We start from the raw sequence: 18,064 nt of genomic DNA, 5'->3' as shown, positions 1-18,064 counted from the left end.
TGTGTCTTTCCAGTAATAGTACAGTTTAATATCTCTTGCCATTTGTAGCATTAATGTTCTAGTTACTTTCTTAATAAATCTTGTATAAACTTCTCTTGGCAACATGTTATTCCTTTTGTATCTCATAAAAGCTTATAACCTAATATCTGTTCTTTCCATCAGCTTATCTTTGGTTATCGCTAGTGCTTCTGTCAAGATTTCTCTTCTTATCTCCGTCAATTTCTCTTTCTTTTCTTCTTCTGTGCTTTGAAGTCTGGGGTAGAGTTCCAATCCATCTATCTCCCCTTTCCATATTCCGCTCTTGCCATTACCAACACGCTCACTTTGTTGTCAGTATCCATAGTTTTCTTATCTCTTTGCTCATTTTTTTCTTCCATCTTTTGAACTCTGTTCTCCACCTTCTTTATTTGATAAACATCCTCAATTTCTCCATCAGATTTTTCTGTTTTGTATTCCATATTCTCCAATCTCTTTTTAATTCTCTCTGTCACAACTAATAGATTTTGAATTTCAAACATAATCATTTGCAATGTTACCATTTCTTTTTCCTGCTGAGCCATTCTTTCAATTTTGCAGACACTGCCATGTAGGGTTCAAGGCTATTTTAATAAACTTCAAACAGGTTCATTTATTATCTTTAAAGTCAAAATTTTGTCTTTCCTCCAATAGCTAGTGATAGAACTTCCAAAAGGCACCTGTATAAATAACTTGTGCTCTTCCTACTATCACTGTCAGTAAACAAACTGAAAGAACCTTGAATCTCAAGTGATCAAAGAGAAAGAAGAAAAAACAATGTATCCAGCGTTCAGCCTCTAAGTGGCAGTGTAACTGCTTTTCCTCCTGTTGTTACAACCCTCTTTATAACCCTTCTTGTTCTCTTCTTTATATTTGAAGCTTAAGAAAGAAAAAAAACCCTTAAATGGAGATAAAAACTATCCAATCAATCAAATCAAGCATTATAAAAAAAGAAGGAAAATTTTAATCCATAGGTATAAGCAAATGTGAAAAAAGAAGAAGAAAGAATTAATCCATTCAGTTTAAAAATAGGGAGCCCCTGCAAAAGTTCCATCCATGAAAAAAAATGAGAAACTGGATAACACTCTAAGTTCAATGCAGACCAATCTCGCCACCTACAATCTTCTGTCTTCAATCATAACTTAACTTAATTTTTTTCCTTGGGTAGTCTCTTCCTCTAATAATAAAATTTCCTCACCAATTCGACACACTTTCTCTTTCCACTTTCTTCCCATTCCGGAGCTGTCCCAACTTCAGCAGCTTCATTAGCTGCGTTTCTGTCGCCGGAAAAAAGGGCTATTCCTGGATCTTTCAGGGACTTTTTCGGTGTCCCTGAGATCAGCAGGAGGTGCCCTTCTCAACCACTGTCTCTGCGGGATGGTTTAGGTCCAAATGGACCATCCAGCAGCAGAAATTCAACTGCGATCTCAGAGCACCATGATGTCGTGACGTCAGCTCTCCTCCTGTAGTTTCATTCACTCTGATCAAAATGGATTTCTGCCAAAGAGACAAATTAAAGATAATTTGAGGATAATCTTAGATACTTTGGAATATTACGAGGCACATCCTGAAAAACAATTGGTTTTGATGTTTTTGGATGCTCAGAAGGCATTTGACAATGTGAATTGGCATTTCATGCTGTTACAACTGGAACAGATGGGCTTTGGTGAGAAATGTACTCAAGCCATACAAACTATATATTACAAACAAACAGCAAAGATAATGATAAATGGAGATTTGACAGAGTCTATTGAAATAAAGAAAGGGACGAGACAAGGCTGTCCATTATCACCATTACTTTTTGTCTTAACACTAGAAGTTTTAAATAGAAATGTCAGAGAAAGAAAAGAAATAAAAGGAATGAAAATCAAAAAGGAAGAATATAAGCTACAAGCATTTGCAGATAACTTGGTCTTCATTTTAGAGGATCCATTACAAACAGCACCTAAATTGATAGAAAGAATAGAGGAATGTGGAAAAGTAGCAGGATTGAAAATAAATAAAGACAAAACTAATATGTTGACAAAGAGTATATCATCAAGACAAAAGGAAGAATTGGCGAAAACCTTGGAGATGCAAGTTACGAATAAGGTCAAATATTTGGGGATAAACTTAACAGCAAGATGCAGTGCTCCCAAAGACGACAACTACTATAAACTTAAACAACAGATTGCGATGGATTTGAAGAAATGGGAAAATCTACAACTATCGATGATAGGGAGAATATCTGCAATTAAAATGAACATTTTACCTAGAATCTTATATCTGTTCCAGACGATTCCAATTAGACTAGGGAAGGAATATTTTGATGACTTAAATAAAATAGTGTTGAAGTACATATGGCAAGGGGAAAAAAGCAAGAATAAAACTAAAACTGTTACAAGATGCAAGAACAAGAGGAGGGCTGGGCCTGCCCAACTGGGAACTATATTATCAGGCAGCAAGTTTGATGTGGGTTTAAGAATGGATAACACTAAGGAATACCAGATTATTGATTCTTGAAGAACATGATCTATTGTTGGGATGGCATGTCTTTTTACGGTACAAGGGAACTAAAACACAGAGGTATTTTAGAAAACATTACCTACGGGAGGCTTTGCTACTAAATTGGGAGAAGATTAAAAGACAATATTATTTAAAAATTCCAGTCTGGCTATCAACTATTGAAGCCTTTTCATACGCAATAATATACAAAAAGGAACAAACAGTTAGATATGGTGAAATATTGAATGCAGAGTGTGAACTTAAATCTATGCAAGAACTGGAAAAGGAAGGTATAAAGATGAACTGGTTTTCATATGTGCAAATACAATCTAGATATGACAAGGACCGTAAAGAGAAAGATTTTATGACAAAATGACTGAGTTAGATAAAATTTTGATGGGTACTGATGAAAAACTAATTAAAAAACTTTATGGACACTTATTAGAGGTTAAATTAGAAGAAGAACAAGTTAAAGGAACTATGATAGCTTGGGTAAAAATTTTGGGCATGGGATTGAATTAGAGAAGTGGCAGAAATTGTGGTCTCAAAATTACAAAATGACAATGTCAACAGCATATAAAGAAAATTTACATAAGATGTTTTATAGGTGGCATGTACCCCCGATGAGAATAGCAAGAATGTTCAAAAATAAATTAGAAAAGTATTGGAAATGTCATCAGACACTGGGTTCATATTACCATATGTGGTGGACTTGCGCAGAAGCTAAAAGATATTGGACTAAGATCCACACATGGTTGGAGAAAATGACACAAAAACATATAGATCTTAAACCAGAGACTTTTTTATTGGGAATTATACCAGATATATATATAATAGAGACTTGAAATATTTGATTGTAAATGTTTTAACAGCAGCTAGAATTGTATTTGCAAAAAAATGGAAAAATGAGAAAATACCAACGCAGGAGGAATTATGGAGTGTGTGGAAATGAGTAAATTACATTTGAAACTAGAGAACAAGAAGATGAACAATTTTACAAGGTTTGGGATTTGTTTTATCAATGGTTAGATAAAAAATCATGGTAATAGAAAAAGTGGGAGAACGTTTTATATTTTAAGAATAATAGAATGATATATGCAATACTATAAGGATTTAGCACTGTTAAACAGATTAGAATGATGTAATGGAATGATGTACGTATGATTTCAATATATAGAATATTTTGTTTAAAATGTAGGAATAATAATTGGAGTTGAACTATTGATGCAAAATAATGTTGTATGTGTGGATTCAATATTTAAAATATCTTGTTTAAAATTAAGGAATAATAATTACAGTTGAAAAATTGACATATAACAATAATGTACTTATGTTTATCTAATGAATAATTTGTGATTCGATATATAATTGTAAGTGGTGACCATGGAAAGGACGCACAAAATCTTGTAACCAAACGACACACTATATGAAATGGAAGAAGGTTATATGTGTTTTATGTTTTTGTTTGTTTAAAAAATTTTTTTTTAAAAAAGAAAAAATTGCTTCTACGCATCCACAGAAGCAAAAAACAAGATGATGGTGCCTATGGCACCGCTGATAGAACCACTTCAGGGGCTTGTCCAGTTGAGTTACTACCTATTCGGCTGAATCGGTTAGAACTGGTAAGAACTCACCTCTGGTGCCCAGTCTGGGTCACTGCCGATTCTGTGACCAGGCCAAAATACCACTACTGGTTTGGCTGAACCAGGCCAATCTGGGAGCAACCTACCTCTTAGATCAAGCCTTAAGTAAATGTTTACATCAAGCATTTTTCTTTGTCTGATTGCAGTGTTTTTTCCTTTGGGAAATTTAAAGTAAAATTGATCGTCTTCTCTGTCGTTGGTGGAATAATGACTTCTGGATCTTCTTCTGATGATACAGTCCTTCATCATTCTATCCAAGAGGATAAGACCTGTGGACAATGTAGAAGAAGTGGAAGCTCAAGCAATTCTTCAGGTAGGCTTACCAAGAGAACCAGCAACAGTCAAGATAGTAGCTGTAGCATACGATTCATGCAGTCTGGAAGTTCTCAGTTTAACTATTCCTATGACTTTCAAGATAACACTTCAACAACAGCTGTCCATGGCAGCAAGGACAGCATTTGTTCAGAGGAGAACAACTGTGGAACTTCTCAGAAGTACTATTGCAAAGATTTTCACTCAGATTCCTCTGAAAACCCCATAAGTGAAGGGAGTGGCAGCTACATCATCCCATTGCCCCAGAAACAAAAAACTAAAGAGCGGATATTACCAGAGAAGAAAAAGAGAAATGATGTCCATCCAAAAGGTAAGAAGGTCATTGGTTACCTTGAACACTGCTGCATTAATTATAGTTGGCATATTGCAACCGAACTAATAGCAGCCAAGCCTTTGCTGAAAATCAAGCAGTCGTGCCATAACTGCACTTTTGCTGAGCTACCCTGACACTTCTGTACTGTAGAAAATAAACACTATATTTTTGGAAGTCATATGAATGTTGTTAAAAACATTTAAATTCTATGTATATATTCATTAATATATCGATGTACTAGTTTCAACACCCTCAGTCAGTAATTTCTCCCTCAATGTAAGGAGAGGGGATTGTGTTCATCAGTTATCATGATCATACAGATGTCAGTGCAGCAGGATTTCAATAAATAAGCTAAGAGACAGGAATTATGGTCCTGTATGTAAAAAATGATTTGGCAAATTTGAGCAGTCATTCTTTCATTCTTTTTTACTTTCACTATTTTATTATTATTTGGATATGGTGTGTATGTTTGTGTGTTTGTATGTGTATATCTATCGATCTGACAGTCTAGGCAGTTTTGTATAGTGGTTACGGTACTGGGCTTGCAATCCTGCTTTAGGCAAGACTGGCTGAGGAATTCTAGGAGTTAGAGTCAATGCATTTTAAAGTTGTCTAAACTGTCTTAGCATATTATGTGATTATAGCAGCTATGTCTATGAAAGCTAATGTTATGAGAGCTTAGGCAGTGGTGGGATTCAGAGAGCGAGATCCGATTCAATCTTGGAGAGTTATTTCAGGGTTGGCTGTAGTGTGCTCTCTCGTTCTCTCTCTGTCTCTCTTTGTCTCCCTCTCTCTCTGTCTCTCTGTCTCTCTCTGTCTCTTTCTCTCACACAAACACACACACACACACACACACACTGGATCTTTCTTTCTTCCCTTCCACCCCACCCACCGGAGAGGCACCAAGCACATGATTGGTGTAAATTTGACCACACCCACTCAGTCACATGAACCCTCCTAGCCACCCCCACCCAGCCATTCACTCAGAAGAACCAGTTGTTAAATATTTTCAATCCCACTACTGAATTTAGGTTATGATTTTTCAGAAAAAGTCAATCAACAAATAGTTGTATCAGAGATTGACTAAAGATATTACATAAAAGGAAGTGAATCTATGCAGTGATAGATTTGAGCATTTAGCTGTGAGGCTTATGTAAAATTAGGTGATTCTTATTTTGCTCAATCTTATATGGCACCTTCATATTTGTTTAATGCAGGAGGTAAAATGTTGCCTAAAAGGAAACCTAAGCAGAAGACCCCATTTATTACTGACCATATCAATAATCAGGAGAAAAATAACATGGCTTGCCGTCTATTGTCAGCAAGGGATCATAAAATTAAAGAACTGAAAAATGAAGTGGCTGTTCTGCAGAATAAATTGGAGACTTTTACTTTGGAAAACAAAATGCTGAAGCGCCTTCAGTCTCAACATTTAAAAACCATCAGTAAGTATGAAAATGCTGAGATTAACCTGCCTGATCTTTTGGCCACGCAGTCGAATGAAGTGCAGAGTCTGAGAGCACATCTCAGGAAATCTCAGGAAGAAGAGCGCAGGGCTTCCAAGAAGCTGAGAGACGTTGAAGTACAACTCTTAAAAACAACGGACGCCTTGCAGGCATTGCAGAAACTTTGCGAAGACAAAAAACTTGAAGAGAGAGGAGAACTTCAGCATAAATTAACATCACTTACCCAAAAATTGGAAGCTAGTGATAAGAAAACCCAGGTAATGTGCAACATACATTGCTTAGAACTACATAGCGGCGCTCTGTGAGCAGAATGGGTCATTTCGGCACGAACCCTTGGCCGCCCCTCCTTTACCCCCAGCCACCTGCCTCAGCCCATTTACAGCCAGCTTTTCTCCTCCCCAGGCAATCCCCTGGCCATTGCAGATATGTCACCAGGACCGGAGGGAGGGTGAGTAGCAGGTGCCGTGACCACTGGGGGAAAGACAGGCAAGAGTGTGTTGGCAGCACCAGGACCAGAGCAAGGGGCACCTCAAGGGGGCTTCACAAAGACAGCTTGGCTCACAACTCAGTCAGCTCCAACAAGAGAGAGGAGGATGACAAGGCCAGCACGGCTTCTGGCATTGTATGTATGTGTGTGGGGGGGGGGGGGCGCAGTTGCACAAGTGGATGGCAAGGTCGGCATGGCTTCTGCCATTGCAGGGATGTGTGGGAGCATGACAGGCGAACGGAGGTGGCATGTGGCTTGTGGGAGCCCCACCATTGCCATACTGGCATGACACCTAACAGAGAGTTCAGCTGCCCCCCCCCCCAAGTGCACTGGACTTGCTTTTCGTGTGCACAACCACCCCGCCCCCCCCCTGCAATTGTGGGCCAGAATGGCAATGGCAGTGATCTCCCAACCCATGGGCCACCTGTTCTCTGCCATGCTTCTTCCAGCCCCCCTGCAATGGCAGAAGCCATGTCAGTCTTGCCCCCACAACACTCAAAGCAGTGCCAACCCTGCCACTCATCTGTGCAACCTCCTAGCCCCTCCTCCACAATGCCAGAAGCTGCGCCAGCCTTGCTCTTCCTTTCTTCTTTTGTTGGAACTGACTGAGCTGCGAGCTGAGCTATCTTTGTGAAGTCCCCTGGTCCCCGAATGCACTCACACCTGACTACCACCCAGTGGCTCCAGCAGCTGCTACTCACCCTCCCTCTGGTCCTGGTGAGAGCACCCAAAACCTGTGGAACAGCCGCAGTACATTAAAAAAAAAAATATCTTACATCGCACGCTGCCCCTGTACCATTATTTCTGCCTGACATGTGATTGCCTGGGGGCTATTTGTCCCATGCAGCCAAAGGCCCAGGTCAAATGATGTTTGGGCAAATAGGCAGGGACGTAGGGTGAGTGGGGAGGGCCATTGGCCTGTTGGTTGTGGAAAATGGCAGGGAGAGGGCAGTGGAGGAAGAAAGCTGGCTATAAATAGGCTGAGGCAGAAGGCTGGGTTGAAGTATGCACGGCCAAGTGTTTGTGCCTAATTGTCCTAACTCTCTAGAGGGTCATAGAATAAAATAAAATCATAAAATCTTTAAAATTAATGTTTTAAGCTGACATGCTTCAGCGTGCAATAGGGACCATTTTCTACAGGCCCCATCCTCAAGTCACCAAGATTCACTTGTTATTGACCTTAAGAGAAAACCTGCTCAAGCAGGAACATCAATCTTGCACTTACAAAATTTAGAAACAAGAATAGCTTCCCCAAAGTTCTGTTTTACAAGGAAATCCATTCATATTCATATCCTTACATTGTTACCCAGAGATCACACTTCAGTTCTCTGGGAGTTTGTTATTTACTAGAACAGATAATAATTTTATACATCATTGGTAGAATAATGTTTCGCACCCTTTACCAATAAAACATAATCGTGATCGGCGGTTACCAGCCTAGGTTTACTTTACTGATGCAGTCTAGCTTGTCTAGCTGGGAACTGTATGACTTTTTACCAATGACTTCTTCCTTCATCCCAGCTCTAGGAAAACAGATAGAGTAGGACCTTTTTGTATAATGCCGGCTTTTTAAGAATCTTGCATTAGTCCTGAAACAAAAAGAGAAGCTGAACAACTATGCAATAAGGAAAGTTTTAGCGACATTTTTTCATATCAATCAATGCAGTTAAAATCTCTAGATATAAAAAAGACATTATTGGAAGAGGAATGTAGGAAAACCAGGAGAAGATGATAGTTAGAGAGGCGGAATTGTGTATTAAAATTGATATGGGCAAGCTAGCTAAGTAATGGATCTTATTTTTACCACACGATCAGAGAGGAAGGTGGAAAAACACTACCTGGAGGTTTCTAATGGATGTTGTGCAAAACCTCTTGCTTTTCACACTTCCTTTCATTTTTGCATATTCGGCTCAGTTGTATAAAAAAATTGAGATTTATTTTTTTTAGTTTACTTTATTGTCATTGCACCTCATACGACCAAATTAAATCCCATCTTCAATGTATGTCATAGATAAGAAAACTATAAAAAATAAAAACACACATCCTTCACATTCTATACAATTGAATTGAAATCCCTGATACTACATCAATATTACACAATACAGTGAAATTCAATATAGTTACTGCTCCAGGATAGAAGCTGTTTTTCAGTCTATTTGTCCTTGTTTTTATTATCCTGTACCGTCTGCCAGATAGTAATAATTAAAAAAAAAAGAGATGCCCAGGATGAGATGGATCTTTAAGAATGTTTTGAACTTTCTTAAGGCAGCAGGAGCTAAAAAGCTCTTCCAAGGAGGGGAGAGGCAACCAACGATCCTCTGGGCAATAATGTTAACTCTCTAGAGTGCTGTCTTATCTGCCACAGTGCAATTAGCAAACCATACACATTTTGGAAAGAATGACTCTTGTTTTAACTAATCAGATGAAAAAGTCCATCTCTGATGACATGAGCCTAGCCAGCACATTTAAAACTGTATATTGACTTAACCTACCTTACTTGGCATCATACCAAGGGAAAAATGAAGCATATCATGACTTTATTATAACTGAAATGAACAAAATCTACCTATCTATTTCTTTTCTCCTTAATCTGTATAACAAATTGTGATTATCATATGATCTTATTTTTGGTTATACACATTATTTTGGATATTTTTCTTCCACAACGTGGGTCAGTTGCCATTTCAAAAATTGTGAGTATTATAACTGAGATTGAGGATTTTCATCTTTTTGGAAACACTTGATAAAATTTCAGTTGCCTTCCTCTAATTTCTAATTCAATATTGTATGATTGTAAATATTGAATAATCTTATTGATGGTTTATTTCTGATGTGTTTAGGATTTGGAAAAGCAGCTTTTGTTGAACACTGCTTCCTTTAGACATCAATTAGCGGTTGAGAAAAAAAAGACTGTTGAAGCTCAGTCAATCATTGCAAATTTGCAAGTAGAAATGGAGTCGCTGAAGCAAAAACTTAAGGTATTTAGAAGCTTAAATTGCATTCCTCTTACCACGGAAGGCATCCAAGATGCTATTTATTAAATGCTCATTTGAAGTAAGCCTATTTTGTTCTGTGAGTCTTTCTTTCAGCCTGTAACTATGTAAACTGTAGATTGCAGAAATATATTAATTGGATGTTGGGCTATTTGCACTTTACCATTTCTAGAAACAGATACTACTTGAAAAATGTGTCCCTCAACATCAAAACATGTTAATCGAGGCCTCTATTGATAGAAAATCAAGGCCTATAGTGATAGAAAATTGAGTGGGGGAACTGGTCAAAACCTTCGCAGTTCCGGGGGGATGGGGGAAGGATATTAATCCTACAGAATCTATAGAAAATAAAGTATTTGAACAAACTATGCCTAAGCAAATATTTAAGATACAGATAAATAAAATGAGATACCGAGAGAGTTACACAGTGAAATGTAGGATCTCTGAAGAAATGACATTAATACAATAAACTATATTATCAACATAAATTTAATAATGCATTTCTTTAGGAAAGAGACCGAGAACTAGGCATCACAAATATTTATGCACACCGGATTCGTAAAGGTCATCCAGAGAAAGCCGATTCATGTTCTTCTCCAAAAGGTAGCACGGAGTTTGTTTCATACTTTATTGTGAAATAAGAAATATGATATTTCTTTGCCTTCTCAAAAAATATTTCAAATCCTTGCTGTATTTTTTTCTTTTAAAATGGCAATACTGCATTTTGTGATCTCATTATTTAATAGTCATCAGTGCTGATTAAACAGGATTATTCTCATCATTCTCTCTAGATGTGAGAAATAAGGGGAGACAAGTTTTATGGGTACTAAGAAAGCCCACTAAATTCAAAAGTCCTTTGTTACAGGATGTTAGCATATCTGTGTGCTATTTAGATCATATTCAATCAAACCCAGGTAGAATCTGACATATTTTGATGACTTCTATAGCTTTTTAATTTGGAATATAAGGTTGGCTGTGGAACTGAAATAGCTTTATTCCCTCATGTTACATATACCCCAAGACCACATTATTGCTGTTTCTTCCTCCAAATTTAAAGCCACACACATTTTCCCCCACACCCCTCCCTCATATACATTCAACATACCATATATACTCGAGTATAGGCCGGCCCGACTATAAGCCGAGGCACCTAATTTTACCACAAAAAACTGGAAAAGTTATTGACTCGAGTATAAGCCTAGGGTGGGAAATGCAGCAGCTACCGGTAAATTTCAAAAATAAAAATAGATACCAATAATGTTTTTGAATATTTATTTCAAAGAAAAACAATAAACTAGCTCTGGGACATCGTTATGTGGCTGCTTGCCATAACAAGGAGGAGGTGGGACATCGTTGCAGAGCGGCAGGAGGGGGAGGAAGGGGAATCGTAAGACAGCCCTGCATTACATTAGAACGTGAGGAGGGGGGATGGTGCGGTGCGCGCTGCGCGGCAAACTGACACAGAGGGAGGGGAAGCTCACAGGGGCGCCGGGCAATTCACGAGCGTCACTCAGTGGCATGGCCCCGCCCCTTTTTCTCCTCCATTTCGGGCAAATTTTTCACTGACTCGAGTATAAGCCGAGGCGGCTTTTTTCAGCCCAAAAAGTGGGCTGAAAAACTCGGCTTATACTTGAGTATATACGGTATATGTTGAATTAGCGAGGAGAGTGTGTTTCTCACCCCTTCATGCAACTCTGAATTTTTGAATGAAATACAGGAGTGGTTTATCATTGCCTTGTCCCATGCAGTATGAAAGAATCCCCTTGCATTTCCCACTGAAGGGTTTATCTAACATTTTGCTATCATGCTGCTGCTATCCAATATACAGAGTCCTCAAACTATGACTGTAATGGAGCTCAGAATTTTCATTTTTTAAAAATATTTTTTTTAATTTTTAATTTAAAACAAATACAACATCCTTCTTTACATGCTATAGAAAGTGTATCAGTTGGTTACAAAATGACTTTTGTGCATCTCTTCCACGTCAACAAACATAATTCATATTTAGTATTTTAACTCAAATATTCATACATATCACCATCATCATATCTCCATTTTCATTTGACTATAATTGTTTAAGTGTCCTTCATCATAAATTATACCAAAATTTAATACATAACCACATATTGGCCTTTCAATTACTATTTCTAAAATCCTCCACTAACACTAAATCCTTATGTCCTATTCTAGCTAAACAACCATAATATTTAATAACAAAGTTTTTTAATCCTCCTTTCCAAATCACTGTTTAAAGTTTACAACCAGTTTCCTTATGTTATACTCATATCTATGTATACGTTGTTATTCTTATCACTCCTTTATTTGACTATATTGTGTATCATAACATTTTCCCCCTAATAATCAAAACTTTAAATGTATCTAATTTAGTTCTATCATTATTATTCACAACAACAGAATTGTATCACAGAGGCCAGTTGTTTCGCCGGATTTGGCATTGATTACTAGTCGGGCCCTACCCAGGGGCCTAGGACGTCGTAATGTATTTTCTTAATATGTGTGCAGATCCAAGCAGTGCGGCTTTTTGCATTTGATTGATGGTGATTTTGTCAATTTTTAACTGTTTTAAATGTAATTCCAGTGCTTTTGGAATAGCACCCAGTGTGCCAATTACCACTGGAATTACCACTGCTGGTTTGTGCCATAATCGTTGAATTTCGATTTTTAAGTCCTGATGTTTCGCGATTTTTTCATGTTCCTTCTCGGCGACCCTGCTATCACCTGGTATTGCGATGTCTATGATTGTGACCTTTTTTTTCTCAACCAGTGTGATGTCTGGTGTATTATGCACCAGTATTTTGTCCGTTTATATATGGAAATCCCACAAGATCTTGACCATCTGATTTTCGGTGACTTTTTCAGGCTGATGTTCCCACCAGTTTGTTGCTGTTTTAATATTATAATTGTTGCACAAATTCCAATGGATCATTTGTGCTACTGAATTGTGCCGCAATTTATAATCAGTCTGCGTGATTTTTTACAGCAGCTGAGTATGTGATCAACAGTTTCATCAGCTTCTTTGCAAAGTCTGCATTTAGCATCATCAGAGGATTTTTCGATTTTGGCCTTAATGGCATTTGTGCGGATAGCTTGTTCTTGCGCAGCCAGGATTAGTGACTCTGTTTCTTTCTTTAATGTACCTGTTGTTAACCATAACCAATTTTGTTCACTGTCCACTTTATCTTTTATTTTTTCCAGAAATTGGCCATGCAGTGCTTTGTTCTGTCAACTCTCCATTCTTGATTTTATCACATCTTTTCTGTATTCTTGTTTCGTCTGTTGGACCTTCAATAGATTTTTGTTCTTTACTTCGATTAATAGATGTTCTTGACTTTCTTTTAAATAATTAGCCAGTGCATGTTTTTCTTCTTCAACTATTTGTTTCACTTGTAATAATCCTCTGCCCCCTGATTTTCGGGGCAGGTAGAGTCTATCAGTATCACCACGTGGATGTAAACTGTAGTGCATTGTCATTAGTTTCCTGGTTTTTCGGTCCAAAATGTCCAAATCAGCTTGTTTCCAGTTAACTATACCAGCTGTGTATCTTATAACTGGTATTGCCCAGGTTTTTATGGCCTTGATTGTATTTCCACCATTCAATTTAGATTTCAAAATTTTCCTTACTCTGTTGGTGTATTCTCGCCTGACAATAGTTTTTACTTGTCCATGCTTGATGTTATCCAACTGCAGAATGCCTAAGTATTTGTAGGCTTCATTTTCGTTGCATTTAATTAGTTGGCTATTGGGCATTTCAATTCCCTCACATGCAGTGATTTTGCCCCTTTTTATGGATACAGTGGTGCATTTTTCCATGCCAAACTGCATTGAAATATCGGTGCTGAATACTCGGACTGTGCTTGTCAATGATTGGATTTCTATTTCTGACTTTCCATAGAGTTTCAAATCATCCATATATAATAAATGAGAAATTTTTTCAGCTTCTTTGGCTGTTTGGTAGCCTAATTTCATTTTTTTTAAGATTACTGATAGTGGGATCATTGATGAAGAGAAGAGGTGAAAGTGAATCACCCTGCAAAATTCCACGCTTGATATTAACCATTCCGTAGATCTCATTCCCTACTGCCAACTCAGTTCTCCATTGTTTCATCGCCTTTTCAGTAAAGGATGTAATATTTTTGCTAATGCCAGTTGTTTCTAAGGATTTTATGATCCAACTATGTGGCAGTGAGTCAAATGCCTTTTTATAATCAATCCAGACCATATTCAAGTTCATTTTTCTGTTTTTACAATTTTCTAATATCATTTTATCAATTAGGAGCTCATCTTTTGTGCCCCTGCTCCTTCTTTTGTTGCCTTTTTGCTCTACTGGCAAGATGTTGTTAGTTTCCAAATAATCCATAATGTTATCTGCAATAATGCCTGTGAGTAATTTGAAGGTTGTTGGCAAGCATGTTATTGGTCTGTAGTTTTCAGGTATTGTTCCTTTAGTTGCATCCTTCTGAATCAAGTATGTTTTTCCAGTTGTCAACCACTCATCAATTTGACCATTTTGTAAAATTTCATTCAGTTGCCTGGCCAATATTGCATGTAAACTGGTCAGATATTTGAGCCAGAAACTATATAATTGGTCATTTCCAGGTGATGTCCAATTCTTTACTTTTTTTACTCGATTTTTTACCATCTCAGTTGTTATTTCTAGTACTTGCATTTGTTTGTTGCCAATGCTTTTCTCAAAGTCATGTATCCTCTTTGCTTCCTTATTGTAGTCCTTTGCATTTTCCCACAATTCCTTCCAGAATTCAACTGTGGCCTGCTTTTCTGGTTTTTCACTTTTGGTGTCACGATTCACATTAAGACTTTGATAAAAACACCTCTGGTCTGATCGAAATTGCTGATTTTGTTTATATTGGATGATTCGTGCCTCATATCTTTCAATTTTTCTAGCTGTTGCTGTTATCTGCTGTTTTACAATCTCTACAGCTTCATTGATGTTTCTTGTATCCAATCTAAGCACTGCATTAACCATTTTCATAATAGGGGCCAAAATTTTCTTAGGCACAGTTTTTAATGATGGTAAACATTGCCTTTCCTCATTAGACAGAAAATGGTCCATGATCTTGTCCTTTAATTCTTTTAAATTCTATTATTATTATTATTATTATTATTATTATTATTATTATTATACAATTGTATCACAGTGGCCAGTTGTTTCGCCGGATTTGGCATTGGTTACTAGTCGGGCCCCACCCAGGGGCCTAGGACGTCGTAACGTATTTTCGTAATATGCATGCAGAGCCAAGCAGTGCGGCTTTTTGCATTTGACTGATGGTGATTTTGTCAATTTTTAACTGTTTTAAATGTAATTCCAGTGCTTTTGGAATAGCACCCAGTGTGCCAATTACCACTGGAATTACCACTGCTGGTTTGTGCCATAGTCGTTGAATTTCAATTATTATTATTATTATTATTATTATTATTATTATTATTATTATTATCCTTTATGTATAATCCAACGGGATTGCTAATCTTCCTTATATGAGTGCCATTCAATATTCATATCCAGTTATACTCATCATAACACTACACATTGTATACATTAGTAACATTATCAGTTATTTATTTAAGCTATAGCTATCAATAAATTTCACTAAGTTTAACTAGTTTTAACTTATATTCTTCCATCTATCAACCTGTAGCTTTCCAATAACAAAACAGTCTCATATCTTCTGCCATTTATGGTGCCAAACCTCTAATCATCTTCTTGATCAACTTGGTATAGACTTCTCTTAGCAACTTCTTGCTTGTAAGATCTCTCATATAACCTTGGAGCCCTCTTTCTGTTTCCTTATTCAGCTTATCTTTGATTGTCAGCAGTGTTATCAATGCTTTTGCTAGTAGAATTTCTTTCTTTAAATCCATAGATTTTTTTAGTTTTTTCTTCTTCTGTATCTTGCCCTCTGGAATAGATTTCCTGTCCATTTAATTCCTCTTTCAGTATTCCATTCTTTCTATTTTCAGAAACAAGTCAATCACCATAAATATCAGCAGGTTTAATCTCTTTATATTCATTTTCCACTTCGATTTTTTGAGTTTCAACCACCCCGTTTTGCATTTGATAGACATCCTCAATTTTATTATTATGTGCTCTAAGTATTCCAGTTTTTTCTCTATTCTTTCATATGTATTTGATAATTTCTGTATTTCTGAAAGTATCTTTTGCAAACTTCAGACTTCTATTTTGTTTTGAAATTGTGCCATTCTAACAAACACAGCTGCTCTACCTTGGAAGGTTAATAAAATTAAAGCATAGATTCACAAAGAACGTTGTTTTCTCTTTTCTCTGATTAGAAATATACTTCAAAGGAACATCTGTGTGCTTCCCTTTTTATCACTCTCTGTAGCCAAGCAGTAAAACCTTGTATTGCCAAGGCCAAACAATCTATAGAGAAAAAAAGTGTTCCATTTTCAATACACAAATCCCTCCAGCCTCCAAGCAGCGGTAATACTGTTGAAAATCTATTTTCCTTTTGTATATTTTTTGTATTTCAAGTTAGAAAAAAGAGTCCAACCTTTAAATGAATTAGAAAAATACCCACAGCAATGAAAGAGGAAAACTATAGTCCATAGGTTACAGAGAACAATAAAAGAAAAAATAGAAGAAAACTTAATCCATCCGTTTCAAAAGGCTTGCATAAATCCCATCCCTGAAAATAGCATTTAAAAAGTAAGATAACCACTGTCCAAAACCATTTCAAATTTAATCCTGCCGCTTGATTCTTCTTATCTCCAATTTAGATTAATTTTAAGTTTTTATAGGCAGTCTCTTTTTAAAAGAGTAAAAGTTCCTCACCAGATGGAAACACTTTCCCTTTCCGTATACTTCCATTTTGGAGCTGCCTCGACTTTGTCAGCCTTGGCTGGATTTTTGGTCGCCGGATTGAAGAATTTATCCTGCTTCTTTCAGGGATTTTGCGATATCCCTGAGGTCAGCAAGATGTATTCTTCTTGTTCACCATCTCTTCGGGCCGGTTTAGATCAGATTGGACCACCCAGTGGCAAAAGTATTGGCTGTGGTCTCAGAGCATCAAGACCACACTTCCATCTCATTGCAACATTGACTCCTCCTTCAGAATTTTCAATTATTATGGTAGTAAATCAAGGCATCCATGTTACCAACCTGATTTTAAAACTTTTTTATGGTGTTTGTTAAATGAATGTCTTAAATGTAAAGTAAGTGATTATTAAATATAAAAAAATATTAAGGAAACATTGTGGTTGTTAAGCAAAACAATGAATTTTTATGTCCATTTTTGCAAGAAACTGGCTCAAAAGGCTAGTTACAGGCAACAAAACACAGCAATTCGCCACAAAGAGAGTCATGTGACAAGGCAGGGGGAGGGAACGGCATCAGAACTCTGGAACTGGGTCATGAATGCTTTGGGAGGAGCATCAGAAGTCTGAATGGAAAGCAACTGTTGATTAAGTGAGGAATATGTGAGACTGTATAGGAGAAATATGTGAGAAAATTTATATCAAGCTTATCCTTCAACAGGTTCCTTACTCAACCCAAAGATGACATGCAGTAGAAGACCAAGGAACAGGCAACAGGGTGAAATAGCCGACATTATGGGAGATTCTGTCGCCAGTTATGAGCCATCATTTGCCAGATTTCCAAAGAAAAGACAAAAGGACACCTCTTCAACACCCAGTGAAGAAAACAATAGCAAGATACCACCTGGAAAAAAAAGGCTTCTTTTGGAAAAACTGTTTGGTCCAAACTGCATCTTAAATACCAAATGATGGTTGGCATTATGTGATTCCAGTCAACCTTATAGAACTAATAGATATCAGGTAGTATTAGATATATTAGATAGTATAGTAGATATTAGTATTAGAAATAGAACATATTAGATGATAGATATTAGATAATGTTACAACTAAGTGATATTAGATAGTAGATATTAGTATTAGAAATAAGTGATGTTAGTAAATATTAGTATTAGAAGTAGGATATATTAGATCGTAGATATTCAATATTATAACCAAGCGATATTGGATAGTAGATATTGGTATTAGAACTAAGCGATGTTAGATAGTACTATTAGAACTAGGAGATAGTAGTTTCTGTAGTTGCTATTGAAATAAGCATCACAAAAACTCTATTTTGTGAACTTTTTGAACATTTTTATTAAACATAAATATAAAAGGAATTTTGAAAAGGATGTTTTAGGACTTACGTTTATCAATTTCTACCTCTAAATAAGATTTCCTTGAAGTCTCTTTCTCTTCTACTTGAAACGAAGAAAGGAGAATATTTCTTGCAGCTTATATCCTGATATGTTGTTTCACCA

General features: G+C 36.8%; 1 protein-coding gene across 1 annotated transcript; it reads left to right on the top strand.

Annotated features, from left to right (window-relative positions):
• The first annotated feature begins 4,349 nt into the window (after positions 1 to 4,349).
• Positions 4,350 to 17,513, top strand: LOC116510722 (lebercilin-like protein). The gene is made up of 5 exons (XM_032220373.1): positions 4,350 to 4,785; positions 6,006 to 6,511; positions 9,582 to 9,719; positions 10,244 to 10,337; positions 17,266 to 17,513. The coding sequence occupies exons 1-5, from the start codon at positions 4,350 to 4,352 to the stop codon at positions 17,511 to 17,513; spliced, it is 1,422 nt and encodes a 473-aa protein (XP_032076264.1).
• Positions 17,514 to 18,064: the final 551 nt, after the last annotated feature.

The sequence above is a fragment of the Thamnophis elegans genome, chromosome 6, assembly GCF_009769535.1.
Source record: "Thamnophis elegans isolate rThaEle1 chromosome 6, rThaEle1.pri, whole genome shotgun sequence".
Lineage (NCBI taxonomy): Eukaryota > Metazoa > Chordata > Lepidosauria > Squamata > Colubridae > Thamnophis > Thamnophis elegans.
This window is presented reverse-complemented; position numbering and strand designations above follow the sequence as displayed.

Coding starts and splice junctions, on each gene's coding strand:
- LOC116510722 (XM_032220373.1), top strand. CDS start 4,350: ATGACTTCTGGATCTTCTTCTGATGATACAGTCCTTCATCATTCTATC. Junction 6,512..9,581: donor CTAGTGATAAGAAAACCCAG/GTAATGTGCAAC, acceptor TGATGTGTTTAG/GATTTGGAAAAGCAGCTTTT. Junction 10,338..17,265: donor TTCATGTTCTTCTCCAAAAG/GTAGCACGGAGT, acceptor ATCCTTCAACAG/GTTCCTTACTCAACCCAAAG.